Below are 27,518 nucleotides of genomic sequence, written 5' to 3'. Positions count from 1 at the left end.
GAACCACTTTCGTACTTATTATTAAAAATCTCGATACTCAACCCTATTGTTCAAGATTGAATAATATCAAAATATAACAAAGCAAGAGATTTTTTCCAAATATATTCCGTCTAAATTCCATACACTCTGAATGAATTGTGATTGATTTTTTTTTTCCTGTGTGTGTGTGTGTTGTCATGTGTAAATGCCTCTATAATGCCACTTAGCTCTATTTTCCTACCTCTGCAGTGACTTTTAGGACTTAGAACGTGAACTTTGTTAGATGTCATACTCATCCCAAATACAGACTTGACAAGTGCCAAAATGTTACTAAAATGCATCACAAGTTAGAGATTTTTCCCATCACATTCGGATCAAACATAAGATGCTTCACACTACACTATTTTTGGAAACTAGGATAATTATCTTTTACGACCTCAAAATAAATATGCTCACTTTAAAAGGCTTGTAAATGGTGCAAGTGGTTTTCTAATAATTTTTTTAATTAAAATATGATATAAATACATTAAATTTTATATTAAATAATCTGAAATTAAAATAAATTTCGACTACAATCTAAAGCCTTTATGCGTGTGTATATATATATATATATATATTATGGAGCAAAAGATTTAACCTGTCAGTTCAACTAATGGCCGTAGGTAGGTTGGTAGGTACTGACGTAATTTTCTGGTCCAGAAAAAGTATCCCCATAAATCTGTTCGCTACCAAAATCCAACCGCAGGAAGCGGAACACGCGACCGACCTTCTCATTGGATTCGCTGTCCGTCAGCGGCGGACAAGTAGAAACGACACGGGCAGCGCTTCTTATACGCGTCCGCCCGTTTTCACCTATCTTTTACCTCTACGATGACAGGAAGAGCTTATCGGGTCCCACCTAAAACGCCGCTCCTCCTAGCCCAAGCGATCTATCTTCGTCAGAGATAGCAGCAGGTTCTCAGTGGATCAGCAGACAACCGCCGCTGGCGAAGATACGCTTCATTACGTATGTGCCTCACGAACCCACCTCTTGGTCACGAGAAATTATATTCCGGCGTTACCTACGGCCCTACCTGATTGGGGAAGATGAACCTGCAAGCGGGCCCCACCCTGCTCTGCGGTCACGGATCGCGCGTACCCTGGCTGAGAGGAGGTGCGATGCGGGAGTGTATATACGATGCGACCGGACTAGGATTCTTGTTTCGATCGGGTTCTCTTCGCCAGAAATATCAGATCCCTTTCCTAAGCTCGACAGCTCGGCGGCCGCTTGATGATGGGGAGGGACGGTAGTTTTGGTGGGTCTTGTCCTTGAGGCTTCGGAGGAGAGTGCTTAGCTAGCTGCTTATGATCGACGAGTAAAAGCTGCGATGGAGATGTTCGTGAGCCGGCCGGCGGTACACCCCGTGGAGGCTCCGCCCCTCGCGGATGCGGCCGAGAACCCGCTCGGTGTGAGGATGAAGGACGTACAGGGCATGCCGGGGACGCCCGGCGGCCTCGCCCTGCGCCTCGTCCAGTTCGCATTTGCCGTCGGCGCGCTCGGCGTCATGACCTCCACCAGCGATTTCCCCTCCGTCACCGCCTTCTGGTAACTCGCTCTTGCCATTTCGTTTCTTCCCTTCCATTGCTTTCTTCTTTTATTGCGCTGAACATTTATGAAGCCATGACTTCTTTAAAGTAGGCAAATGGATTGTTTATTTATGCTTGGTCCGATTTCGGAATGATTTTTATGGGAACTTTTGATACCTCCATTCTTGCCTACTTACTACTGCACCACTTGGCTTGGAAGTTCCTCTCTTATGTTTGCTGGCTGTGGCATTGCTTCTTACTCTGAGAAAGGATTACAGATACTCCAATGACAAAAGATTGATAGAAAGGAAAATTTTTATTTGCATCAGTAAAGTTATGCTTGATAATGACTTTTTGACAGCTTATCCTGAGCTCAATCCCCTCTTCACCCCTTATCCTCTATATAAAAATAAATAAATAAATAAATTGAAATAACTGGTAACCATTTAGGGAAATGAAGAAAACAAGCTGCATTATAGATTGCCAACATTTCATTTCAATAGAAGATGCTACTTACTGGTAGCGAAGTGGTGGATATGATAGGTGTGTCTACAGAGCGGAGCAGGTTATATGGCCGTGTGATGTTTAGCTGATTAAACTCATTACATTGGTCACTGAGAGGAGAAATATGAAGAGGTGTTTGCATTTTGCTCCTCAAGTTACAATGAAGGAAATGTGGCTTATTTAGTTGTCAATATTAGTCAAGGGATAAAAACAATAGCAAGAGCATTTGATCCATTTTTTAAAATAAATTTTATTAGTTTAGGGGGATTTTTTGCAAGTATCATAGGTTGTTGCCACATGAAACATTTTGTGTTTTACATTGCTTAGATTTGTCTAGGGAGTTGAAGAAACCAAGCTAAATATGATTAGGAAGGAGATAAATCTTGTGCTTGACTGAAGTTTTATCTGTGACTGTGACCGAATGTTTCACATTGGTTTGTCCTACTTTTCAAAGATTCATCATGTGTCTGTATTTAAATAAATCATTCACCTTGACGTTATCAATGTTTTTTTTTGTTTTTTGGAAGAGTTCTATAAAATAAATATTTTGCGTATATACTAGTCCAGGGATTTGTTAGATTAGCAGCTTATTTTATTTAATAAATATGTCTTAGTTGTTAGATTATGAATATGATTAGATTCTGATTATAATTATTAGGAATAGAAGGAAAATCTAATTACGATAGATTTTTCAGGAGATAGTCTTGATGAAAGGGTCTCTCTTAATTATTTATTCTAGAACCCTTACTCTTACCTATAATTAGATATGATCTCATAGGGACTAAACACGGATATGTGAATATGTAACATTATTAAGAGACTACAGATATTCTCTCGTTTTCCCTTAGTTAGATGAATCAGTTATTGAGAGATTACAGATCTTCTCTCATCTCCTCTTTGTCCCTAATCCATCGCTTATAATAATCATATGAATAATAAGAAGAGAAGAAAAGGCGAGTTTAGTTCTCCTTGTAGATTGACATTACTATAGCTTTTGGATCCAATAATGGTGCACCCATAGATTAAATAAAAACTTTCTGAATGGTATCGAAAGATACGCATCATAAATTTAGATATATTATTATTTGATTTCAAATTTTGGTATTAAAGTATTTTGCATAACGGAAGTAAAAGGATCGTATTTTATGTTTACAATTAGCATCAGAGTCATATTTATGAAATCAAATACTTTAGATATATTTGCTAGCTTTCAAAAGATGTTATTCGATTTTTATTTATGATGCATAGTTGATTCTTCTATGTTGCTAATTTGGCTTTCTATCTAGTCCATCCTGTCATCTTCTTATAAGCGATGTAAAATTTCTTGTATTTGATTAATAGACCACAGTCGACAGCTTATTGTCGGTGATAGTATTATTAAGGGCGACGATCTAGTCACAAGCAGCTGTTACAAACCTAGTGCAAGTACTGTGGGTTGTGACAACTGCATAGCGTCATTGCGTGCAGCGGTTGTAACAACGCCATTACTCGTGGTGACTACATAGTGACACTACCTATGGCGGCATCGCTACATGTAGCGGCTATGGTCGCACCACTACCAATGGCAGCTTTGATAGTATCGTTACAGTGGCAGCACTTGTTGGTCACGATCAGGGTCAACTGGATGTTGAAGGCCACGGTTCCTAGTGGCTACGCAGCAGGACGTGCGGGTATAGCTGCACACTATACCAACCATGGAGGTCATTGGCCAACATCAAGGGTGTTCCACCTGCGAGGAATGTGACAGTAGGGCACGACGATCGATGATGTTGTCGGTCAATTATATGAGGTTAGTTGTCCCGTCGTAGGCGACGGGCGGTAGCAACACACAGGCGACGGGCGGTAGCAACACACAGGCGATGGACGGTTGTTGCACCATCGACTCGCATGCATGGGCGTGATGGCGATTGTGAAATGTTCTTAAATTCAACTTTAACGATTATGCACTTCATAAATTAAATATTTCTATTATATATCCTAAGATAAAATTATAGTTTAACCTTAAGAAATTAAAATTTTTTAAATATCCTTAATTCTTGATAAATTTGGAGAAAAGTCAAATTTTAATCTTTTTTTACCATGATTAATTTTAATCTTAACGAGCTTAATTGGGCAAATAATGGACCCAAATTTATGAGTCCAATTTTTGATCTTTTTTATTATGATTAAGTTGAATTTTAATGGGCTAACAAATTGTTGACCCAAATTTATGAGCTCAATTCTAGGTTTGCCAAATTAAATAGAATTGATTGGTATAAGAGTTCTCTGCATAATTAAAAAAATTATGAATTATTTTTTTTTTTTATATCTTTCTGGTATGACATATTGATAAAATTTTGTATGCGATAAATAAAAATCTAATTATTATTCTTGGATATTTATTTGATTATTTACATATATATATTTACAATTATAAAAATAATATTTATTTTTCATGTAGAGGTATGATTTATGTTTCACCATGATTATAGTTTTCATATGAGTTTTTCTTTATACTAATTAATATTCAATAATTACTATGATTATTATTATTATTAAATTATTTCGATATAAATTAGATTGAATAAATTTCATAAATATTATTTGTAGCTACCAAAGTGGCTTAAGATAATAAGCTTATAAGATGTTTTAAATTGTAGGATATTTTATATTATTATATTAGTTTTGTAGTCACTAAAGTAGCTTGGAATAATAACTTATAAAATTATATTAAGAAATTAATCATAAATGATATTAAAAAATAATATTCATAATGACATATATAATAAAAAAATTAGATAATTACATAGGAGAATATATTTATAATAATTATATAATAGAATAGGATGATGATATTTTAGATATCTTTATAATTTAGGATTGTATACCCAAATGTAACTATTTCATAAGGATGGTATCGATTCTCCATAAATATTTTTATATAAACACTAGATATATCAAATAGAGATGATATCAATAGATCAACATTTATTAAAAAAAAGTTTAAGATATTAATAGTATTTTATTTTTATTATAGTGGCACTTGATTGAATTCTGATAAATATCTTTATATTTTTTAGATTAAATTATTATAAATGACTTGACCATATGTAATTTACATTAGGCGTATTAAGACTTTGATTAGACTAGTTAAAAGGATCATAGACTTAATTAATAAAAGTTCTACATAATAATAATTGAGATAAATGATCGAAAAAGATTTAAAATACTCGATTTTATGATTATTGTTAATAATATTTAGACCTCGCTACAGTAAGCAACTAGTGCACTAGAATATTTAAAGATTAATTTAAATTTATTGATAACCCATTAGCTAACATATTAATAAAAGAATTGATTGAAATTCATTATGATAGTATTTGAGAAATTCGAGATTATATTTTCAATATAATTGATAAGGTTGTAAGCTAAAGAATATTGAACATAAATATAGTTGAGTCCTTTCTCATTTAATTTATTCTTAATACTTTTTTCTTAATTTGGCTCATTTAAAATATACTATAATAAGATTAAAGATAAGTAAAACTTAAATGAGCTAACTAGTATATGTGTTTGAAAATAATTAAAGTTAAAGTAAGAAAGACTCATAATATTTTAAGTACTACTTAAGGAGTGGTTAACAATAAAAGAAAGTTAAAACGTAAATCATCTGAGTTTATCAATATTATATAAACTCATAAAAAGAAAATCTTCATACTAGAGTGCTACTTTTATGACAAGAAAGGTCATATGAAGAAGGACTATAAAACTTGGTTCGAAAGAGAAAGATATAAGTTTGACATTTGTATGTTTCAAATCAAATATTACAAATATCATTTTCTAATACTTGGTGGATTGATTCTAATACTTTAACATATGTTACTAATAATAGAGATTTAATCTATCATAAAAACTAAAAGAGAATAAAATATTCAACATTACAATGAATCATCTTAAAGTGAAAGTAATAGTAGTTGGTACTTATCACCTGCACTCAGAGACAATTTATTTGATAGAACTTGATGATGCATATGCATTTTATATTCTTATAATTATAGAAATTTGGGTTTATTATCTATAATTGTTAGGATTTTATTTTTTCTTTTTAATGGTTGTAAACTCAATATATTTATGATTCAATAAAAGTTAACTTTTAAATTTTGTATAATAATCTTTGTAGAATTAATATGAATATTCATTTTACAATGATCTTATAATTAAATATTATAATGAAATATACTTTCATAAACTCCTTGAGATTATATATTCTTATATCTGTGGACCATTTCATATTCTCTATTTTATGGAGAGATATATTTCTATCAATTTTATAGATTATATATTGGGATATGACTATCTAAGGTCTTTGGCTGTTGACACATTTAAGTGTACATAAATAAAGACAAGAGATAATTAGATAGAAAAGTTACAAATTATCATATCAAATAATAGTGATAAATTTTATGATAGTTATGATGAACCTGATCATAATTCTTTTGTTAAATTTCTTTAAAAAGTAGAGTATTCTGTGTCTAAATCAATGTGAAGATAAGCTCTAAGGATAGTTATGTATATCTTGAACAGGATTCCTAGTACATAGATGATATCAACTCTTTTGAGTTATATATTAATAAGAAACCCAACTTGAGACATTTATATATTTGAGATTATCCTATAGAGATAAAAATCTTCAAATCACAAGAAACAAAATTGGGTTCCAGGACTATTTTAGATATTTTATTGGTTATCGAAGAAAAATTCAAAGGGATATAAATTTTATTGCTCTAATTATAGTATGAGGATAGTTAAATATGCTGATGTAAGATTCTAAAACAATAGTAAATCTACGAGGGTAAAAGATCTTAAAATTTAATTTTGATATTGAGGAAATATATATTATTATTATTTTATATTCGAGAGATTATTGTTCATCAAATCACTAAATGATTTAATAGAGGCGAACAACAAAATAATATTAGTGAATTCTCACATAATATTGATATTACTACTGATGAACTTGTAGGATAATCATACTCGATAATTATAAGAATATCTTAGAGAGAAAGAAAACATATCATTTCTAATTATTATATATTATATATATAAGAATCAGATTACAATATAGGAATCAAAAGAATCTTTTATTATTTTTATAAGTTATAAAACGTAACAATTCGAAAATATGTTTTAATACAATAAAAGAAGAGTTGAGATCAATGATTAGAATGATGTTTGAGAACTCGTTAAATTATCCAATAATTATAAAACAGTCTATTGCATAAATATAACTAAAAGGGCAATATCGAACGATATAAAAATGGTTAAAGATTTTACTCATAAAGAATGTATCAACTATAATGAGATATTTTTTAATTTTTTAAATGAACTCATTAAGAATTATTATAATATTAATAACTCGTTATGATTTTGAGTTATATCATATGGATATAAAAATAAGTTTTTTGAATGAGAATCTAGTTTTATATAGGTTAACCTAAATGATTCGCATAAAAAATGAAAGAAATACAAAATTTAGTATACAAATTTAGAAAATCTGTTTATGACTTTAAATAAGATAATGGTATATAAAATTTCTTGATATCATTATTTCCTTCAAATTTAAGAAAAATACTATTGATTATTATTTATATCAGAAGATCAATGGGAGTAAGTTTATTATATCGATGTTATATATGAATAATATTTAGCTTGCCAATAGTATTCTTGGTTTATTGTACTGAATCAAGAAATTTTTCACTAAAAATTTTAAGATAATTAATATGAATAAGATATTTTATATTATTAGTATTAAAATATTCAGGAATAGAACTCAAGGATTCTTCGAACTATCTTAAAAAAGATATATTGATTAAGACTCATAGAGATTTAGCATACAACTTTATTCAACAAATGATAACAGTAAAAACACCTTAATTAAAACATGTGTTTTTAAAATGACTTGAAAAAGAATCAGATAAAAAAAATTCTTTATGTATGCATAGTTAGAAGTTTATTATATGCTCAAGTTTATGCTAAATCGGATATAAGTTTTGCAACTAAAATACTAAGTAAATATTAGAGTTACCTAGAAATAAAGATACTAAAAGACTGCAAAGAAAATAATAAGATATCTAAAATAAACGAAGGATTACATGCTCACATATATGAAATTAGATCTTAAATGATATTATTATTAATTATTAACAATATAAGCTAATTTTGTGACATGCTTCGAGGCTACTAATTAAGTTTTATGACTATAAATTTTTATCTCGAGATTTGGTGTGATTAGTCTCAATTATTAAGTCGCTGAAGATACTTTATGACATATTATAATAGTTTTCTTATCTAAGAATTAGAAATACTATTGTAGCTCTATGCATTATGTTATAAAATACTTGATGGTTAGAGAAAAAAATTTAGAAATAATTAATATTAGTTAAAAACTTGAGTTTTATTATATTGATTATTGATTCATTCACTTAAGACTTATAGTCTAAAGTGTTTGAAAGAACATATTCTTATGATTAGATTTATAAGCAATTTATAAACGGTATGATAATGTATGTTTGAGTATACATTATAATTAATATTCTTATTTTATATAATTAAAGTTATTTATTTCTGTTACACTGTTTACATTTATATATGTGAATATTATGGTTGAACGTGCTAGCAAGATTGTTTTGACAAAATAAATTACAAATGTCATTTTGGATTACATTAGGAAGAGCTAATAAATATATTACGGAAGTCATTTTGGATCATATTATGAAGGGCTAATAGTGTTGTGGTATATAAAAGAAAATATGATATTGATGATATATAACCGCTATGACTTATATTCATAATCAAACTTAATATGATATTATGTTTATGATATTAAGAATGACTAATAGTGTTGTGGTAGGAAGTATGACATTGATGATATACAACCGCTATAACTTATATTGATAATCAAACTTAATATGATATTATGTTTGTGATATTAAAAATGACTAATAGGATTGTGGTAGGAAGTATGACATTAATTACATACAATCGTTATAACTTGTATTGATAGACAAACTTAACCGCTATGACTTATATTGATAATCAAACTTAATATGATATTATATTTATGATATTAGGAATGATTAATAGTGTTATGGTAGGAAGTATGACATTGATCACATACAATTGTTATGACTTGTATTGATAGTCAAACTTAATATAGTATTATGTTTATTGGACTTATTAGTTATTTTATAAAATTCGTACGCATGTGTAAAATATTTTTTCAAAGTTTCAGAATCCAACTAAATAAAATTATTCTTAAATAAAATTTTATTTTATTTATTTTGATTTAATTTTTTTTATATATTATCAATTAATATGCCAAGTGGAAGAATATTAGATTATATGACCATATATAATTAGGTAAGATATATTATTGATATGATTAGATTCTGATTACGATTATTGATCAATAAAAAGGAAGTTCAAGAAAATGATCTTAATAAAAATGACTATCTTAATTACTTATTGTAGACTCTTTTCTCTTGCTTATAAATAGATAGAACCTCCTAGAAACTAAACATATAATGTGTGGACGTGGGGATATGTAACATTATTGAAAGATTATAAATTTTCTCTTATTTCCCCTTAGTCACATGAATTACTCAATAAGAGATTATATGTCTTTTTTTATCTCCTTTTTATTCCTAATATATAATTCATAGCGTTCTTGTGAAAGACAGGAAGAGAAAAGAAGAGTCTGGTTCTTCTTACAGATCGACATTGCTATAACTTTCGAATTCGTTGACAATATACCCATAGATCAGATAAAAGCTTTATGAATGACATTGAAAGATACGTATCATAAATTTAGATATATATTTATTTAAGAAGTTTAGATTTTAATATTAAAGTTTTTCATATTACAAAATTATAAGGTCCTACTAACTCGATTCTCTCTTTGGTCAAACATCTAATTTTTATTCAGTTTAGGATCTTAGGTAAGTTTTCATTTGGGCTGTTTTGTTGTTGTTGTTGTTGTAGAACTTGTCATTTGCCGAACTAGGTGAGTAAACACATCAATCATTTAACCCTTCATCAGTCATTAGTAGTAGCTTTATGGCCTCACAGAGATAAATCTTTCAGGGTATCTGCATTAGCAATAAAATGATTTATGGGGACATTGGCAATATTCAGCATGTTATCATATATATCAGCACTCGTTTAAATACTTGTGTCACATCCTCCTCGTCGCCGTTACAGTGTTATCATGCGGTGCTGATGCCATGATTTTGAAACTTCAATTCATGGTTAGTGGTTTGCTTTTCTGAAACACTTCGATTTATGACATCAATGCTCAGAATGCATAATTGCAGATAATAGAAAAATTGTTTTGGTTCGATATGTCTCTTCATCAGTACCTCTAATAATAATCAGTGTTACTACTAACTAACCATTGTCTGATAGATATAAAGCTTTGAAGTGCACTTTGTACACAATGAACAAAAGGGGGCTGTTCTTCGTTAAATTACCTAATCAGATTTAATAACTTGAAAGTTTTCTCTTGATGATAATTTGAAATCCCAGTATTTTATTACAATTGCCTCATGACATGTACGCGAATATGCTTTATAAAATGATCATAAGCGCAATGAGGGATTTCTTTTATATATATAAAAAAAGCAGTCATTTTCAATTTAATAACCTGATGGATTCGAGTTCCTTTGGCTTTGATACTTACTTCATTGAGAAGACAAGATTGTTACACCACTGGACTTGTTGATGCTTCTGTAGATAGTGTGATGGCGCTTCTCGTAATTCCAACTCTGCCATTCTCGAAGGTTATGAATGTTTTTTTCCATCCGCAAAGCAATGAGCAACCGTAACTTCGTAACACAGCAATTCTGAACATTCTAACTAATTTATTGTGTATTATGCAGCTCTCTGGTTGCAGCAACCATCTTACAGAGCTTGTGGAGTATCTCATTAGCTTTTCTGGATGTATACGCTCTACTAGTGAGGCGCTGCTTGCGGAATCGCCGAGCTCTTTGTTGGTTTACTATTGGGGATGGGGTAAATAACTGATCAAACGAATTAAGAACACATCAGTTTCATGTTTCGATTTCAAATGAGTTTGTGGCTTTTAGTATGGAAATAACCACTTGGATGCAATGACATATATGGCCATAAAATTCACACACCGAGTGAACTTACAAAAGAAACTTTATATCTTGAGAATCTATCGTCTACTACATCATGCATGGCATTGACAAGTTCGAAATTTCCATTTATTTTCCGTAAGACATGTCAAATTAAGTTAATCAGTTTATTTGATTTAGAATTTTAAGTATTTGTTCTATTTTGTTTTTGTTTTTTTTTTACCTCCGACAAATTATAATATGACTTGTCATGCAGATCACAGCCACATTGACGTTTGCTTCTGCTTGTGCATCTGCTGGCATTACGGTACTGATTAGTAATGATCTCAACTTATGTTCAGAGAACCACTGTACAAGCTTTGAGACTGCTGCAGCGATGGCATTCATCGGTTGGTTTGCAGTCTCTCCATCTTTTCTCTTGAATTTGTGGTCATTGGCATGCAGGTGAAAGATGAGAAGAAATGGCTACTCATTACTGTCTATTTGGGTGTGGCCTCGAAGTTCTTTTTCTTTTCTTGTTGTTGATGGTTGATTTCCCGTTGCTGTAATTTGTATCTTATAATGATGCTGGTTTGAGATGTGCAAGGATTTCAGATAAAAGATATCAGTTTGAGTTCTTCTCCCACGCATAAAAGGAGATTCCTCCCTATAGACAACAACTTGTGGGTAATGAAATCTTCACTATCAGAAACCAAAAGAGGATCGAAGAAAGACATGAAAATGATGATTTCATAGAAGGATGGTGTAAATTAGTCACCATAGGTTATGGTATGATATCCAGCATGTAGGATTGGGTGAACAGCATGCATCTTTATCATAGCTGGCTTGATGATTGACTGCAATTGCAGTGCTGTCTCCTCTCTTCGATTTGTTGTTTCAATGACTCAATCTGCTTCTGCAGATTCATAGTTTCCTGGAAAAGAGACATAAATTTAAGCAAAATGCACAAAGTGGTGGAGAAAGAAGACAAGGTTGCATGTTGAAGTTGATACCTTTTGCAGTATGTCAAACCTCTTAGTGGCACTTGATAATGATGCCTTGGCCTGCAACAGATGTGCAGTAGAGTACATAACCAACAAATGTATAAAGATACATGAGCAAGCCAATCCATCAAGATTACACTGAAAATTGGAGAACATATCTCACATCTCATCTTCAAGTTCTGATTCTTGTTTGGGTGAATTTAATATATCCATGCATCAACCGAAGCATCATCAATGCAATCTTTATTAGTTCTTAAAGTTCAAATATATCCAAGCTCACATTGTCTTTTCAAATAACATCCTTAACCTTCAAGTACAAAGACCGTATATCGTAACAAGCAAGACTATCAAACTTAAAATGTCTTAATATGCCAGCAACATCTGAACCTATTAATTAGAGACCATACAATATAGCACAAACTGAAATCCAGATGAAGTATCCTTCTTGCAGTTAATATAGGAAGATTTCCTGGTGTTGAACGCATAAAGTATGTCTTAACTTTTGTTTGAGTTAACAAAGAACAACATCTCTAAAAGGCCCATGGGCATTTAATAATCGCTTAAAACATTATCGTTCCTGACAGAAATAAGATTTTGGAGCAATTAAGGGAATCATGAAGGTGGGTTCTTTCCAAAATACCCATCAAAACTTGGATGCTGCATACAATATTTCCAGTTTTAAGAAAAATAGCATGATCTGTGATCCTTATCATTGGACTGGAGACTCATGATGGAAAAGTCTTATCAACAGTAGAAGATATTGAAATTCAATCACAAAAAGTCATATCACACAATATTGTCAAAAGTTTTAGGCGCTATAAGGAGCCAAGGTCTCATCCGAGCAAAGGCATATGTTTACCTTAGAAAAAATATAAAAATTTAAGGTTGAAGATAAGTATTTTAAGTTCAATCAATACATAAGTATTATATAATTACATATGCAAAATTATTACCCAGATAAGTATTTTAAGTTCAATCAGTACATGAGTATTATATAATTACATATGCAAAATTATTACCCAGATAAGTATTTTAAATTCAATCAGTACATGAGTATTATATAATTACATATGCAAAATTATTACCACCGAAACATCAAACTACATGCATCTAGTTGTTTATAGAGTATTTAACCAACAAAATGATAATTAAACTAGTTCATATTTCAATAACAAAATAAATTTATACATCTATCTCAATACTATATTTTCATCCAATATCATTTAGTGTTTGTTAATGATGACTCATTGGGCATTCTCAAAATTATGCTGCAATAGTTCAAATGTCAGAGTTGACAATCAAGAGTAAATGCAGCAAAGTAACAAGAGTTCAAACAAACAAGGGATGCACCTTTTGGAGCTCATCCTGCACCTGTTTATTCCTCTCCACCTCCCCATCATATTTCATCCTCCATTCAGCAGATTCATCCATTGCTTCCATATTGGCGCGTTCAAATTGTCTCCTGTGGTGAACAAAAAAAATGATGTACGAGTACTAAAGATACAAGTTAATAAACATTCTTGGAACTTTAAGGAATCAGAAAAGATCCATTACATAATAAAATCAGACAGTAATAACAATATCGTAAAGAAGATGAATTAATTAATTTCCAAATATGAAAAATGTTTCAGCTTTACTAGTAAATGAAGCATTGGTCTTCTTTACAACGCCAATCAACTCCGACCTGATGAAGAATTCTAGTTAATAAAATCCCAAACAGCGAACTCGATGAAGGAATTCCCGTGTAATAGTATTGTAAAATAAAGGTGTTAACAAAAAGCACATACCAGGGAAAATCTATTGCCATTCCACTTTAAAGTAAGATTGGTTAACAAGTGCAGAAGATAAGGCAATTAACAACCTTCAAAATTTCTTGTTCCCTACAACTTCCGAAGGAAAGTATAACACGATCCTATTGGTAAAAAACATTTGATATGTGAATGCAGCAAATATTCAACGGAGCATGCAACTGCGTACATCCAGAGCACATGTATCGAAAACAAAACTTGATTTGTCTCCCAACTGCAATATCATTCCAACTCATCCAGTATCTTTAAAATCTTTAAAAACAAATATAATATATGCACAATTACATGACACCAAAATGCAGCATAACAAGTGAGGTGATGCGGATAAGAAGCAAAACTTCATACACATTCCTATAAGATTGAAGTGGGAGAGCAATGGGAAGGCTAGTGAAAGTGGAACTGAAGCGAGAAGAGATCTTCACCAACATCCCCTATAGTGAGGCAGAGGCAAATGATATTAACACTCTTTTCCAAGTTGAGTTGAGAAATAGCAGCAAACAACCGGATCAAGGCTAATGATCAAGTCTATCTGAATCCAGATCTGATGCCAATCACCACCACCAACTAGCCCTCTATAATCAGGTATGGTGCGGCTCAAATGTGCTACGGATGCAGTAGACTTCATAATGTCTATAACTCCACAACTCATTAACCTACTAGAACTGCATAGTTGAGGACAGATCGACACGAAACAACAACAACATACATCGAGCCATCAGATTGGGAGCAATCACATAAAAACTAACAGATCGAGGAACTAAATCATCATGATGATGTCAGTAGATCGATGCATCGAGATGGAGAGCATATGCCACAAGAAAAAGAGGAAAAGTCAGGGACACGATTGCGAACCGAAGGGTTTCGCGGTCATCGGCCGTGGCGGTGGAGTCGTCTTGGCGGTCGATGGCCCACAGCCGGAAGTACACGGCGACACCAAGAAAGAGGGCGACGGCGAAGCCCACCAGGATCGCCCTCCGCTGCCTCATCACGACGCCCTCTCTTCCCCCTCCTACCTTTCCTTCTCACTCAACCGACTCTAACAACCGACTTTAATCGAGTCGAACGCGATTAAGAAGAGGGCTGCTAATAGGATCGAGCCATACTTGCCGGTGAAGTTGGGGTTAACGGCCGCTTCCAACTAAAATTGGAAACCTGCAGAGCTATTCTAATCCAACTATTTGCCTATCAAAACTCACTTCCAAATTTCCCTATAACTCACTTCCAAATTTCCCTATTTAAACTCACTTCAACCTAATCACAATATATCCAAATAAAATTGGGTTTTGTAATATATTTTAATAATATTTTACTATCATAAAAAAGCACCCTAAACTAATGTCTAAGATAGAAAAAATAATAATTTTACATATTTGTGAGAAATCGATATAACTTAAAACGATATAACTTATATAAATCGATATAACTTAAAACCATAGAACATAGATTGACAAGCCAACTTGGCTTAGACATAGGTACCTCGATAAGATCAAACTTGAACTAACCTAATCTTTAATTCACGACCGATTCCACATTAGCCTAATAAACACCATCAAAATAAATAATTTATTTTATTTTGACTATATAATCATTAAATTAAAATAATATAATCTATTTTAATTTAGATGTTGAATATTTTGAATCTAATAAATCTTCTCTAACAACTAGATGGTACTCTATTAACACGAAAAATTTCTCTCAGATGGACTCTTAATATCATCCTAGTTTTGTTAATCTATGTTGGAAAATCTAAGGGGCGACATCACATGCGTAGCGGAAGAATATAAAAAACAAAATCATAAAATTTTCCATCGATGTGTTCGTCGTCGTGCGAAGATTGGTGCACAAAATCCGCAAAACTTAAAACTAAATATTGTGTTTCCTAAGACTATGGCGGCGCTCCTCAAAACTTCAAGATTGCTATCTGAGGAGGAGAATATAAGATGACAACCTAGAGAGGCTCTAGCATATGAACCATTGATTCCCTCCTATTTATAGAGGTCTAAACTTAACCCTAATGGATCCTACCATATTGGGTATTGGATCTCCATCCAACTACTCAAGCCTCTTAGATTAATGGATCTTTATCCAATAATCACTCATTGGCTCTTATTGAATTTCATCTATAGGATCCAATAATTCAGGAGCTTATTGGATATCCAATAAGATAAGGGCTCCGACGGATATCTCATATCCAAACCTCTACTCATCGCAACGCTTACCATATGTGTATGACCCTCTAGGCCCAATATCGAATTGGCAGTGAGTCGTACCTGTAAGAACTCTTTCTGGCTTAGTAAATTATTATCTTCATAATAATTCACTCGACTTATCAATTGTAGACGTACTAGGCCGACTTATCAATTGTAGACGTACTAGGCCACTACGCCGTAGTCCTCATACGATACAGAAGAATCCAATCCATTGGACCTGTCTCTCCTCAGTTATCGTATTCTTATAGTCCCTCATCCATCTAATATCCTAGAGATCATATACCGAGAGCATGGTGCTGTCAGACCCATACGATTTCTACTCAAGTCCTGCTCTAATCAGATTCTTCTTGAGAACTCATTCTCTCTTAATTCGAATGACCCTGACTAGAGATTTGTTTGAGCAAGAATACATGAGATATTCCTCTCATAACACCGAGAGCGGATGATCCTCTATCGACACTCAATTGTCCTCGTAAGGTTGGCTACCACTCCCGTTGATTGGTTATGCTAGATCTAGAATATCCAAACCTATAAGTCTAGTATCAAAGAGTGAAGTACTCATATATGACATCATTGGTGTCTCAAGTCTAAAAACCAAATACACTACTAGGATTACAGAATCATTGTTTGACAATAAGACATCATCAACCATCCAGCATTCCGTAAGCGGATCAATCAGTGAACTCATTCTCCAATGAGCACCTGTGCTGTATCCTTAGTGTCCCCACATGAGCAGTCATGAGACCAGATGCATCCATCATATGGACAGGTATACAGTACACTAGTCTATACGGTTATCTCGATGTCCCTCTCGAGTAACCCATGATCGAGATTATTTAGGGTCTATGTTTAAAAGTGAATCAGTCTTATTATCATGATTTCATCACGATCCGATTCCCATTGTAGAAATCAATAGATATTACAATATATTCAAGCAATAAATAATATAAAATGATAAAATATTAAATAATAATAAATAAATAAATAAATTGCATGTCAAAGTCACACGTGCCATCACTCACGTGATTGACTTGCAAGACACCTATGACTAGCAATCCACTTGTGAAGATACGTTGTATTTGTACTCTTTATAGTAATCATATTATGAATTCAAATAATATTTAAGTAACCTTGGTAAAACTCTTATATAAGTTAGAATATTATGTTTGAATAACCTCTAAGTTTTTCATCATGCAACAACGATGAGAATGTATTAAGAGGAGGTTCCTCCATCAGAATAAATTTCGTTCGATACGATGATCAAGTCATTACTAAATTAATTAAATAATAAATAGTTGTATTAATTTATCTTAAGCTCCAAAATTGTATGATTAGATGGTTTGATGTGGAAATAGGTCTCATGAAGTCCTAAGTTGATCTCAACTTTGTTATCCTTTATTTTATCCATACAAAAAAAAAAAGGTTGGTAAAAAAAAAACTTGGTTGTGTGTGGGAAATCAGATAATTTTTTATTTTACTTTAAACTCTAAGAATACATAATCATATAATAAGAGGCCAAAGGGCAACATAGTAAAAAAATCAAGCTTCATAAATATATTTGATAAAACTTATGTCCTTTAGATTTTTAACCCCATAATTGTCAATACCAATTTTCTGAAATATAAAAAAATAACTTCTCAAATTGGTTGGTCTAAATTTTTATTTTTATTTTATTTTTAATAATATATTACTTGATAAGCACTTACAAAATCCTCTTTTTTTGCATGATAGGATAACAACACAAAAGCTGGAAGGATCACTCTTACTATATCTCACTGAGTCAATTAGAAACCCTATTATATTTTCTAAACATATTAGATATTCTAACTTCCAAAAGAAAAAAAAAAAACAAAACAAAAGAAAGAAGAAATATCCTCCAAGGCATATTTATAACATTCCAAGGAGATAGGACTTTGAATCTAATTCCACATGTATCTTTAATTATTCCCTCAGTGCAGCTCTTAAACCTTTGTTAATGGTGGCAATTACAAGGCACAATTGACCTTATGCTACCCAACAGATGGGATTTTCCCCAATTTAATTATAGGATGATTGATCTCTTGAGAAACTTCAAACATGATGCAGTCCTGAGTAGGACAGGTACAGGCTATATTAATATGATAATAATAAATATAACTAGCAAAAGCCTTAAAAAACAGAGCATGATGAGCATCATCATTGAAAGGAATCAAAATTCAATATATATTTTTCTGTTCACTTGATTTCTAAATCATTACAGAGTAAAGACATCAAAAAAATGTTTGCTTAAAAGATTGAAACACCTTCTCACATAGAGGATATATGCTCGAATTCCATAAGAGTTCTATCCTTGATTCAGAAAGAATTCCTTCAGTTTTGCTTGAATGTTCTTTATATACGAAGATGCAGAAAGGCACAGCAGATCTTATCAAACAAAGTGAAATAACAAAGGATGATAGATTCATAGTCCATATCACGGGAAAACTTATGACAGCTTCGACCAACAAACCAGACAAGGAAGCTAAAGTAGGACAGACATGGAAGATGACAAAGACCTACACATATGTATTAAGCCAAGATCTCATCGAGGCCTTTAGCCTTGGCCAAGTTGATGTCCTTAGTCTTCTCCAGTAGCTCCGGCTGCTGCTTCTGCTCCGTCTTGGCCAGTTTCTTGAGCTTGGCGAGCTCGAGGTCTCGGCTCATCTTCCTGCGGTACATCTCGGCAAACGTGATGGGCTCCTCCAGAATCGGCTTCTCTCCCTCCCTTACTGCCAGCGGATACACGATTGCCTCCGGCGCGGGGTTCTGAAACGTGGCGATGGAGAGCCTGCTGTAGTTTGAGTTCACCACAGCCTGGTGGTCAGCATTCTTGAACCTCCCATTGCTCAGAAACTGCCTTAGAAAAAGGGGATTTAGATTCTGGCTCTTCTTTGAAGAGATCATAAAGAGAGACAGTCAGCTGACTTGATGAGGAGCTGCACTCACATGGCCATGGTCCCCGAGGTTGACCACAAAAGCTCCCTCCACAGGCTGAACCGTGATCCATGTCTTGCCGCCATCCTTGGTGGCTTGGAGGCCGCCGACTTGGTCTTGGAGGAGGAGGGTGATGGTGCCGGGATCGGTGTGTCGTTTGAGGCCAAGAGTGAGGTCCGGCTGGGGGCACTTGGGGTAGTAGTTGACGACCACCTTCTGATCCATGTCGATGCAGGCCTCGGTGAGGGCCTCCTTGTCGAGCCCCATAGCCTCAGACAACACCTCCAAGAGCTTGCACGCCAAGCCCATCAGCTTCAGGCTGTACGACTCCACCACGGATCTCCACCCTTCCGGCTTGTCCGGCCATCGCGAGTAGTCCCGAGCCCGAATTGGGTATGAGAAGTACGTCACGATCTCTCTCCAGTCCTGAACTGCCTCGCCCTGAGCAACACATCAAGTAAACGGCCTCATTCATATGCACGCGATCGAGTATCCGAGAGCGGTGACTGGTATACCTGGAGGTGGCTGGAGACGATGAACCCTCCCTTCTTCCCACCGGACATGTCGAACAAGAGCTTCTCCTCCGGGGACAGCGCGAAGAACTCTTTGGCCAGCCTAGTCATGTCGGAGATAAGGCCGGCGTCGACCCCGTGGTCCACCACCTGGAATATACCCCAGTCCTCGCAGGCCTCCACGACCTTGCGGCGGATCTCCGCCCTCTTCCCGCCCGCGGCGTCGTCATCAATCCCGGAGAGCGAGATCACGGGGATGTCAAGGCTGAACTGGTTGTAAGCCACCTTGGGACGCTCGTCCTCGTCCCGGACGAAGCTCGCCCTCAAGGTCTGCTCGTTGGTGGGAAGGACTGCGGTGCCGGGAGCCATCTTCGATCTCTGGTGCTGCCTGCACTTTAAGCTGGATTGGGATGGTGAGGCATCTCCATGTGCTTTTAACGAGGGGGAGAGGGGATGAATGGCAGCTCCCAGCTACCACTCGTGTCAGCTACCACCATGGCTTTCCTGTCCTTCCGTCAGCAGTAGTCCGCAGAGGTTCGCTGCGTGCACAAGAACGAATGCGTTCTAGAAGATGGCAACGATGGAGGATGAACGGAGGGCGTAGTGGCACGCGCATACCGAACCATCTTTTTGGTCCAACACAGGCACGTGCTCACTTGTCTCAGCCTCCCCGGCGATTTCATATTAGGTAACATCTCCCATTAAATCTTGATGTGAAGAGATTGGTATATGCCAATGTATCCAACCAAAAGTTCTTCTAGTACGTTGAGTCCCTTTCAACGTTGAACTTTTAAACGGGCTGCCAACAACTGAGAGAATTCCCACTGGTTTGACGCTGTGCTCACACACAAAGCATAATACGCACTGTCATTTTGATAGAGCCAACATTATGACTTTGCAATTGACCCCCTAATCCACCTGACTCATGTTTAGAGCAATAACAAGACCACACTCATTTTGGCTAATCCTTAACGCCAAAAATAGGTTAGTCATTCTTTTTTTATATCATATATTCTTCTTTCTTAATAATATTTATCGTTGTATTTAAAATTCATACTCATTTCTCAAGGAAAGAAAATCGAAACTAAATATGCAAAAAGTTTTATCCACCTAAAGAGAAACTGGCAATAGAAGAAGATTGGAAAAACCTCTCCCTCGTATTTCACTAAGATATATATATATATATATATTCCTCTATTTCAAACTCAGAAAATTCACTCTCCCATCACAAAAATACCTTTTAAATTTAAGCATTAGAACAGATTTATCAGCCAACTCTGCAAACCCTTCATATTTTCTAATCCCCACTTGGAGATGGTTCTAATTCTTGAATTCGGAGCACGCCAAAACTGTCAAGAGGGAATTGTTGATGAACAAATGTGTCGTGACTGGTGAGTCAGCATGACTCAGTACGGATTCGCATGTGGGGGTGTTCCCTTTGATGATTCTTGGGTTGACGTGATAGTAAGCGGGTCGAACAACATTTTGGTACGGATTTTGACCTGACGTATATCACGGACTTAGCTGGTTTTGCCTAAGTCGTGCGACACCCTTGCATGTCCGTCCGCAAAGATCAGCCTCCTCGAAGCCTCTCATGTCCCTTAGGACCCACAAAAGAGAGAACGGGTTAGAGAAAACGCCTCATTCGGGATCCACAAGCAAACATTTCCGAAAACACTTCATAGACAATGCAAATTACAAACAGACTTTACAAGCTTCTGAATAATTGCACAACAAAGGGTAAAATGGTCCATTACAGACCGAAAATCTCTCACACGTGTCCCCATGACACAACCTTTATTTACAAGCCTAAAGCGACCACCAACCTAACTAAAATGAGACTATTAAGCCTTCGATCGTCCCTCTACATGCTGTACAAAGCATGAACATATTAAAAGACACGGACATACATAAGCATTATATCAAACATTCTGTTTAGAAGTTTATCCGTGACAGTATGGTATCGACTGTGACGTGTCTTGGACCCAAAATATATTTTATCAAGAACTATAGGCTATACCCCCAAATTTATCTGTTTGGCTATCCGGACATACCGTTTAAGATATTTCGGACCCAAATTATTAGTACTTAAGCTGAGCTCAAGTTTCGAACACCTCTTCGTTTTTTTTCTATTTATTTTTATCTTACCACTATCATTCCATTTTGGTTCAAACAAGTAATCAGTAATCTTCCACCCATCCCACGAAACCACGATTCCGTTACGGGTCCAAGTTTTAGACTCCATCACGGGGCCAAACCAAATGCTTTATTTCCTCCCCTCTTCCGCCGCTTCATCGCCAGATCTGAAAATGGCGACCCATGAATCCAACAACGGCATCGGCAAGAGCGAGGCCAAAGTCGACACCGCCGGATCCTTAGCCGGTGACGGGGAGGCGCAGCCGGCGTCGTCCCAGATCCAGATGGGGAGCGGTGGCGGGGAGGTGCCGCGGCCGATGCCGGGGGAGCGGCGCAAGGTGGCCCTGATCACGGGCATCACGGGGCAGGATGGATCGTACCTGACGGAGTTACTGCTGGAGAAGGGTTACGAGGTGCACGGCCTCATCCGGCGCTCCTCCAATTTCAACACCGCCCGCCTAGACCACCTCTACGTCGACCCCCACAACGCCGTCAAGGCCCGCATGAAGCTCCACTATGCCGACCTCTCCGATGCATCCTCCCTCCGCCGCTGGGTCGACGCTCTCCTCCCCGATGAGGTCTACAACCTCGCCGCCCAATCCCACGTCGCCGTCTCCTTCGAGATCCCCGACTACACCGCCGACGTCGTCGCCACCGGCGCTCTCCGCCTCCTCGAGGCCGTCCGCTGCGCCACCAAACCCGCCCGCTACTACCAGGCCGGCTCCTCCGAGATGTTCGGCTCCACGCCGCCGCCCCAGTCGGAGGCGTCCCCGTTCCATCCCCGCTCTCCATACGCTGCCGCCAAGGTCGCCGCGCACTGGTACACCGTCAACTACCGTGAGGCCTACGGCCTGTTCGCCTGCAACGGCATCCTGTTCAACCACGAGAGCCCCCGCCGTGGCGAGAACTTCGTCACCCGCAAGATCACCCGCGCCGTCGGCCGCATCCGCCTCGGCCTTCAAACCAAGGTCTTCCTGGGCAACCTGTCCGCCGCTCGCGACTGGGGCTTCGCCGGGGACTACGTCGAGGCCATGTGGATGATGCTGCAGCAGGAGGAGCCCGGAGACTTCGTGGTCGCCACCGAGGAGTCCCACACGGTGGAGGAGTTTCTCCAGGCCGCATTCAGCTACGTCGGACTAGACTGGAAGGACCATGTGGTCATCGATCCCCGGTACTTCCGGCCCGCTGAGGTCGACAGCCTCAAGGGAGACTCCACGAAGGCGAGAAAGGCGCTCGGATGGAAGCCTAAGGTGGGGTTCCAGGATCTGGTGAAGATGATGGTGGATCATGACATCGAGACTGCCAAGAGGGAGAAAGTGCTCGTGGATGCCGGATACATCGATGCCCAGCAGCAGCCATAAAATAGAATCGAATAGAGCTTGGTCGCTGGGAATGTTCCCTCTCCTCTCTGCTTGGTTTAACTCACCCAGATGGAGTGTTTGATGAAAAGCCTAAAATCTCCAGAGTTTTGTTGTGTCTCTCGATGATATTTGTTGCCCTATTATGTATTCCGGATCTTTCTGTTCTAATAATTCCGCAAACATTATACAAAACTCTTAGTTTGCCACCTTCCCTTGGTTTCTCTCCCTCTGCATTCAGATGTTCGATTGCCAGACCCAACACTATCCGTTTCCTACATGCAGTGTAATCTCAATGCCCGTGGCTTATCCTATACCGTGTTCATCCGATCACTCTTAACTGAGCCTGCAGCAGGACTTGATCCAAGGCTGGAAACGTTCCACCTTTTCTGCAAATATTTCTGGCAGAAGACTAGTATATGTAACGATTTAGTTCTCGTTCGACTGATAGCTCCACATATATATACTATTCCCACTATAGCAGCTATTATAACCATTTTAAAATGCACAACAACAGAAATGATGAACATATACAATGGAGAAGAAACAAATTATAAGATCAGGTTAAGCTATTAGTTTCAAGCAACGGCGAGGGTGTCACACCATTTTGCTTTCATTCCCAAGAACCCTATTGTCCAATACAAGCCTATGTAATGGCCAAGCCAAAGTCCAACGTCCTACTTACATCGCTAAGATAGATGCCAAGTCTTGTAGGGTAGACACCCCACCCCCACCCCTTTAGTACACAGATGGCTAAGAGTATTCGCTAGAATACCCTTTCTATTAATTTCTACCTTAAATTTAAACATGATTTGACATCAAATAAGATGGAGTAAACAAAATCCTTACACTAGACCAATGAATCACATGAATGAAGCTTAGAATTCAAGATGATATGGACGAAGATAATATAGCATAATACTATAAGCTCACAACCATGGACATGTTTATTGATAATTAGCCAAAAAAATGGCCCAAGAAATTATCACCTATGTGGATTATTGATTAGATTCACAGACCAGTCATCTGTCTTACCATACATAAAGGACACCACATAAAAACTGAGCCCAAATGTTGAAATCACCAGTTAGGACCACACACACGTACAAATGCTATCAAGTCAGAAACTCAAACAGACATAAAACGTCAAGTCTGACATGAAAGATCTAAAGAAAATGAAGATCTCTAGAAAAAGCTGGATCCAGTGTCCTTGTCACTGCTTCTGTTCTTCAGCTTTCTTTGGCTGTAAAAGTAAATGCACATCTTACACTGATTCTCAGGATAATCAGAGAACATACAAATAAAAACTTCAATTAAATTCCAGTATCAGATAACATCCAATCAAGCACAGTTATATTAATGGAATAACACAAACAATTTTGAATCTCAAGAGAAACATCATATTCGACTGAATCTTGAGTACACAATCTAAACTTTTGCAAAGAATTAGATAACTGAAAGTTGAAGAAGGACAAAAGGAATGCTACCAACCATCCAAGTACAAGGCAACCATCTTTTACATGACTCCTCAGCAATTGGGGCAACAAAAAGGAATCTTCACTCGAAATATTTGAATAAATAAATTCATAACATAACTCATTAGATAAACATGTATCCAATTTAATCGATAGTTTATATGTATACAAATGGTTCTATGTTACATGCCTCCTAACACCATGTGTTGTCCAATCTTAAAGAAGTTTGCAGCACATGTTGAGGTACCGTATCGTTATAAATTAATGCATAAAAGCATTAAATAGAGAAAATATTAAAAAGCTTCACAAGACTAGTGTATGTAACAATTAGGCCTACTAAGTAAGCCAATGCCAGAAACAAAACCACAGTTACACCATATAACATCTGATGCAAGACGAATGGAGATGATGAACTGTGCTACCTTGGTAGGACCTACTAGCGAGAAGAAACCTGATTTCGCATCATTATCACTAATGTAAGACTGAAACCTGATTACGCTTCATAAACATAATTGGTTAAAAGCACTATGTTTCCTTCTCAAGGACTGCTTTTATTTATTACAAGAGTCCTGTTAATAATGCTTTTTGGAAGAATATCATAATTTTCATTCTATGAAATCCACCTACCAGCCTTTAGTCCATTTAATTATGTTCTTGGCTGGTATCTTAGGCCACGTAGGGCCCTTTCAAATCCAGATCAACATACCTTTCCACACTTTCTTAAACTAACAGATACGGGACCTGGAACATTGGCAAAACATCTATAGAATGCCTTCTTAGGCATGCAGTAAGGTTTTTTCTCACCATACATCAGCTACTAATTGGCTGGAAGTTGCCATGATAATCTAGACTATTAATGTATGATGACTTCCAAAACTGGTTTAAATCTGAACTCAAATCACCTAAAATTGACTCACAAACTGATCCAAGCTGGATCTATATAACTCATAGAAATTAACTCAAAGCAATGAGCCTAATTTACAATATTTAGAAATCAATCAATCCCAACTCTGAGTCCTTTTGGTAAAGCAATTAAATGCTCAAATAGAACGGGCTACACCGTGTCTGAGTGGATGTAATTGAGCAAAGAATTCTTATATAACTTGGGTCTTCTAGGGACAATATGTGCCTAACCGGGTGTCAATTAATTGCAATTTGTTAATATTTTAGAGTCACTACAAGAATCTATTTTTATAATGCTTTTTTTAATATTTGAGAACATAGAATCCTGACTAACAATGGCATCGAGGTCAGGTGAGGTGGGATTGATACAACTCACCCCTGCTCCTATCCCAATTCTAGATGATGTTTAAAAAAATATTATATCATTCTCTACCCACACAAAAATCATGATAGGCAACAGGTTCTTTTCCACCCCCAACAGATGGTGAAACTTGGTGATTTCCAGCATCTGAAGTAATCAAAGTAGTAAATCTCTCAGGTGAAGATGAGGAGGTCTTGAAAAATAAGATTGTACTTTATTTGATTGGTATGTTGAAGATGAAGAAGGTACAACATGACAACAACAATAAACAACTTGAGAAGGATTGACAACCTTTTAAATGGTTAGAGATAAGGGAGGCACCCAAAAATCCGTCTTCCAATTCCTTGATAAAGGGGTCGATAATTCATTCAGAATGATAGACCATGGGATTTTGACAAGCAATTGTCAATTCTACAAGGACTTACAGGATGTGAATGGCCATCGTCATAGAATTATTCTACATCCCCATATAGATCAGGACCTACGATCTGTAATTTAATTGTAAGAATCTAAATATAACTAAAGCTATTTCAGCTAACTAGACAGAGCATGCTGGTATGAATAACTCAAATAAAGTTGGATATGTAAATTCCTTGGCTCTGTTAGAAGTCAAACTCTCTAGAAAGAAGTCCTCTAATAAAGGGAACAATGTCTGTATTCTGGACTTCAAATCTGAAAGGATTGTCCAGCTTTTGTTACTCATGGAATTATCAGTACTCAATGTATAATACCGACGCCTAATCAGTTGAAAGAAAAGGAAACTAATACTGAGATCGGCATCCAAGAAGGGAAACATACCAGCACAAACAACAGAAACATCAACAAGTCGCACGGGATCTGTATGAAGAAATGCCTCGCCGAGAAAGTAGAGAAAGAACGAAGTAAACACGCACCTTAGTACCGGGGAAGGATTGGTGGATCTCCTCCTCGGGGATGAGTACGGGCCACGGCTCGCCAGCTTCGCGGAACATCTGTTCGGTCTCGAGGAGCTGGCCGCGGTCGAAGATGCGCTGGCGGATGGCCTGTGCGGGGACACCGGCGGCATCTATGATCTCCTCGACGCCATTGACGTAGGTCACAGCGATCCGCGGGGGGCTGTCGTCGGTGCGGCGCTGCAGCTCAACCTGGCAGGAGGGGTTGGATTCCTTAGCCTTACGGGCATTGCACTGCGCCAAGATCTCGACGCACGCCGCCTTCCGCGGGTCCAGAGCGTTGTACTCCACCCGCACCTTCGACAGAAACTTCAGCATCCTGTTCCTGCTGAACAGGAGAGGTAAGGAAGAGATCGAACGAAGCGAAGCGAGCAGGAGAAGCGCAGTAAGCGGTGGTACGCTTAAGGCCACTTTTACCAGTAGAGAGGCAAATCGTCGGGCCACAGCCGTAGCGCGGTATCCGAGGAGGCGGCGGCGGCCGCGAAGATTAGGAAGTTCTCCCCTGGAGGAGGAGGAAGAATTTGAGGCGGTGATGGGGTTGCATCTGGTGGGGAACGGGTCTGATGCATGCGAAGCCGGTGACATGAGGCCTTCAAGTTTAGGTTACGTTGTGTCTTGGTCGGACTTGGGTTCAATGTAAAGGCCACATCATCTAAATATTATAATATTATAATAATATTTTCGTCGGACTCATTTATAATATTA

The 27,518-nt window shown here is 36.6% G+C and overlaps 5 protein-coding genes across 7 annotated transcripts; 2 read left to right on the top strand and 3 right to left on the bottom strand.

Moving 5' to 3' along the window:
- The first annotated feature begins 961 nt into the window (after window positions 1-961).
- On the top strand, window positions 962-11,801 carry LOC135631138 (CASP-like protein 5A1). 2 transcript variants are annotated; one of them, XM_065138575.1, is made up of 4 exons: window positions 962-1,564; window positions 10,965-11,097; window positions 11,440-11,490; window positions 11,628-11,801. In XM_065138575.1, the coding sequence occupies exons 1-4, from the start codon at window positions 1,347-1,349 to the stop codon at window positions 11,706-11,708; spliced, it is 483 nt and encodes a 160-aa protein (XP_064994647.1). In that variant the 5' UTR covers window positions 962-1,346; the 3' UTR covers window positions 11,709-11,801. The 2 variants fall into 2 exon arrangements, with proteins under 2 accessions (XP_064994647.1, XP_064994646.1); XM_065138574.1 differs by having other exon boundaries at window positions 964-1,564; window positions 11,440-11,801.
- LOC135631139 (uncharacterized) lies at window positions 11,764-15,143 on the bottom strand. Its single transcript, XM_065138576.1, has 4 exons — window positions 14,827-15,143; window positions 13,517-13,628; window positions 12,176-12,226; window positions 11,764-12,096 (listed from the first exon to the last, which is right to left on the bottom strand). The coding sequence occupies exons 1-4, from the start codon at window positions 14,958-14,960 to the stop codon at window positions 11,998-12,000; spliced, it is 396 nt and encodes a 131-aa protein (XP_064994648.1). The 5' UTR covers window positions 14,961-15,143; the 3' UTR covers window positions 11,764-11,997.
- A 3,458-nt stretch (window positions 15,144-18,601) lies between these two features.
- Window positions 18,602-20,210, bottom strand: LOC135630654 (flavanone 3-dioxygenase F3H1-like). Its single transcript, XM_065137750.1, has 3 exons — window positions 19,652-20,210; window positions 19,149-19,577; window positions 18,602-19,055 (listed from the first exon to the last, which is right to left on the bottom strand). The coding sequence occupies exons 1-3, from the start codon at window positions 20,015-20,017 to the stop codon at window positions 18,732-18,734; spliced, it is 1,119 nt and encodes a 372-aa protein (XP_064993822.1). The 5' UTR covers window positions 20,018-20,210; the 3' UTR covers window positions 18,602-18,731.
- A 1,645-nt stretch (window positions 20,211-21,855) lies between these two features.
- LOC135630859 (GDP-mannose 4,6 dehydratase 1-like) lies at window positions 21,856-23,351 on the top strand. The gene has a single exon (XM_065138108.1). It carries the CDS (start codon window positions 21,910-21,912, stop codon window positions 23,143-23,145), a length of 1,236 nt encoding a protein of 411 aa, XP_064994180.1. The 5' UTR covers window positions 21,856-21,909; the 3' UTR covers window positions 23,146-23,351.
- A 761-nt stretch (window positions 23,352-24,112) lies between these two features.
- Window positions 24,113-27,388, bottom strand: LOC135631169 (uncharacterized). Of its 2 annotated transcripts, none has more exons than XM_065138631.1 (3): window positions 27,231-27,388; window positions 26,775-27,138; window positions 24,113-24,385 (listed from the first exon to the last, which is right to left on the bottom strand). In XM_065138631.1, exons 1-3 carry the CDS (start codon window positions 27,380-27,382, stop codon window positions 24,356-24,358), a joined length of 546 nt encoding a protein of 181 aa, XP_064994703.1. In that variant the 5' UTR covers window positions 27,383-27,388; the 3' UTR covers window positions 24,113-24,355. The 2 variants fall into 2 exon arrangements, with proteins under 2 accessions (XP_064994703.1, XP_064994702.1); XM_065138630.1 differs by having other exon boundaries at window positions 26,775-27,141; window positions 27,231-27,387.
- Between the last annotated feature and the right edge of the window lie 130 nt (window positions 27,389-27,518).

Source organism: Musa acuminata, chromosome BXJ3-2, assembly GCF_036884655.1.
Source record: "Musa acuminata AAA Group cultivar baxijiao chromosome BXJ3-2, Cavendish_Baxijiao_AAA, whole genome shotgun sequence".
Taxonomy (NCBI): Eukaryota; Viridiplantae; Streptophyta; class Magnoliopsida; order Zingiberales; family Musaceae; genus Musa; species Musa acuminata.
The sequence above is the reverse complement of the archived record's forward strand: the minus strand, read 5'-3'. Positions and strand labels throughout refer to the sequence as shown.

Excerpts from the sequence above, each read along its gene's own strand:
- LOC135631138 (XM_065138574.1), top strand. The coding sequence starts at position 1,347 with ATGGAGATGTTCGTGAGCCGGCCGGCGGTACACCCCGTGGAGGCTCCG. Across the intron at positions 1,565-10,964 it reads CCCTCCGTCACCGCCTTCTG|CTCTCTGGTTGCAGCAACCA; the intron begins GTAACTCGCTCT and ends TGTATTATGCAG. Across the intron at positions 11,098-11,439 it reads GGTTTACTATTGGGGATGGG|ATCACAGCCACATTGACGTT; the intron begins GTAAATAACTGA and ends CTTGTCATGCAG.
- LOC135631139 (XM_065138576.1), bottom strand. The coding sequence starts at position 14,960 with ATGAGGCAGCGGAGGGCGATCCTGGTGGGCTTCGCCGTCGCCCTCTTT. Across the intron at positions 13,629-14,826 it reads GATGACCGCGAAACCCTTCG|GAGACAATTTGAACGCGCCA; the intron begins GTTCGCAATCGT and ends TGTTCACCACAG. Across the intron at positions 12,097-12,175 it reads GGTTTGACATACTGCAAAAG|GAAACTATGAATCTGCAGAA; the intron begins GTATCAACTTCA and ends TCTCTTTTCCAG.
- LOC135630654 (XM_065137750.1), bottom strand. The coding sequence starts at position 20,017 with ATGGCTCCCGGCACCGCAGTCCTTCCCACCAACGAGCAGACCTTGAGG. Across the intron at positions 19,578-19,651 it reads TCGTCTCCAGCCACCTCCAG|GGCGAGGCAGTTCAGGACTG; the intron begins GTATACCAGTCA and ends TGTGTTGCTCAG. Across the intron at positions 19,056-19,148 it reads ACCTCGGGGACCATGGCCAT|TTTCTGAGCAATGGGAGGTT; the intron begins GTGAGTGCAGCT and ends TTTCTAAGGCAG.
- LOC135630859 (XM_065138108.1), top strand. The coding sequence starts at position 21,910 with ATGCTTTATTTCCTCCCCTCTTCCGCCGCTTCATCGCCAGATCTGAAA.
- LOC135631169 (XM_065138630.1), bottom strand. The coding sequence starts at position 27,382 with ATGCATCAGACCCGTTCCCCACCAGATGCAACCCCATCACCGCCTCAA. Across the intron at positions 27,142-27,230 it reads GACGATTTGCCTCTCTACTG|CAGGAACAGGATGCTGAAGT; the intron begins GTAAAAGTGGCC and ends TCTCCTGTTCAG. Across the intron at positions 24,386-26,774 it reads AATCCTTCCCCGGTACTAAG|CCAAAGAAAGCTGAAGAACA; the intron begins GTGCGTGTTTAC and ends TTACTTTTACAG.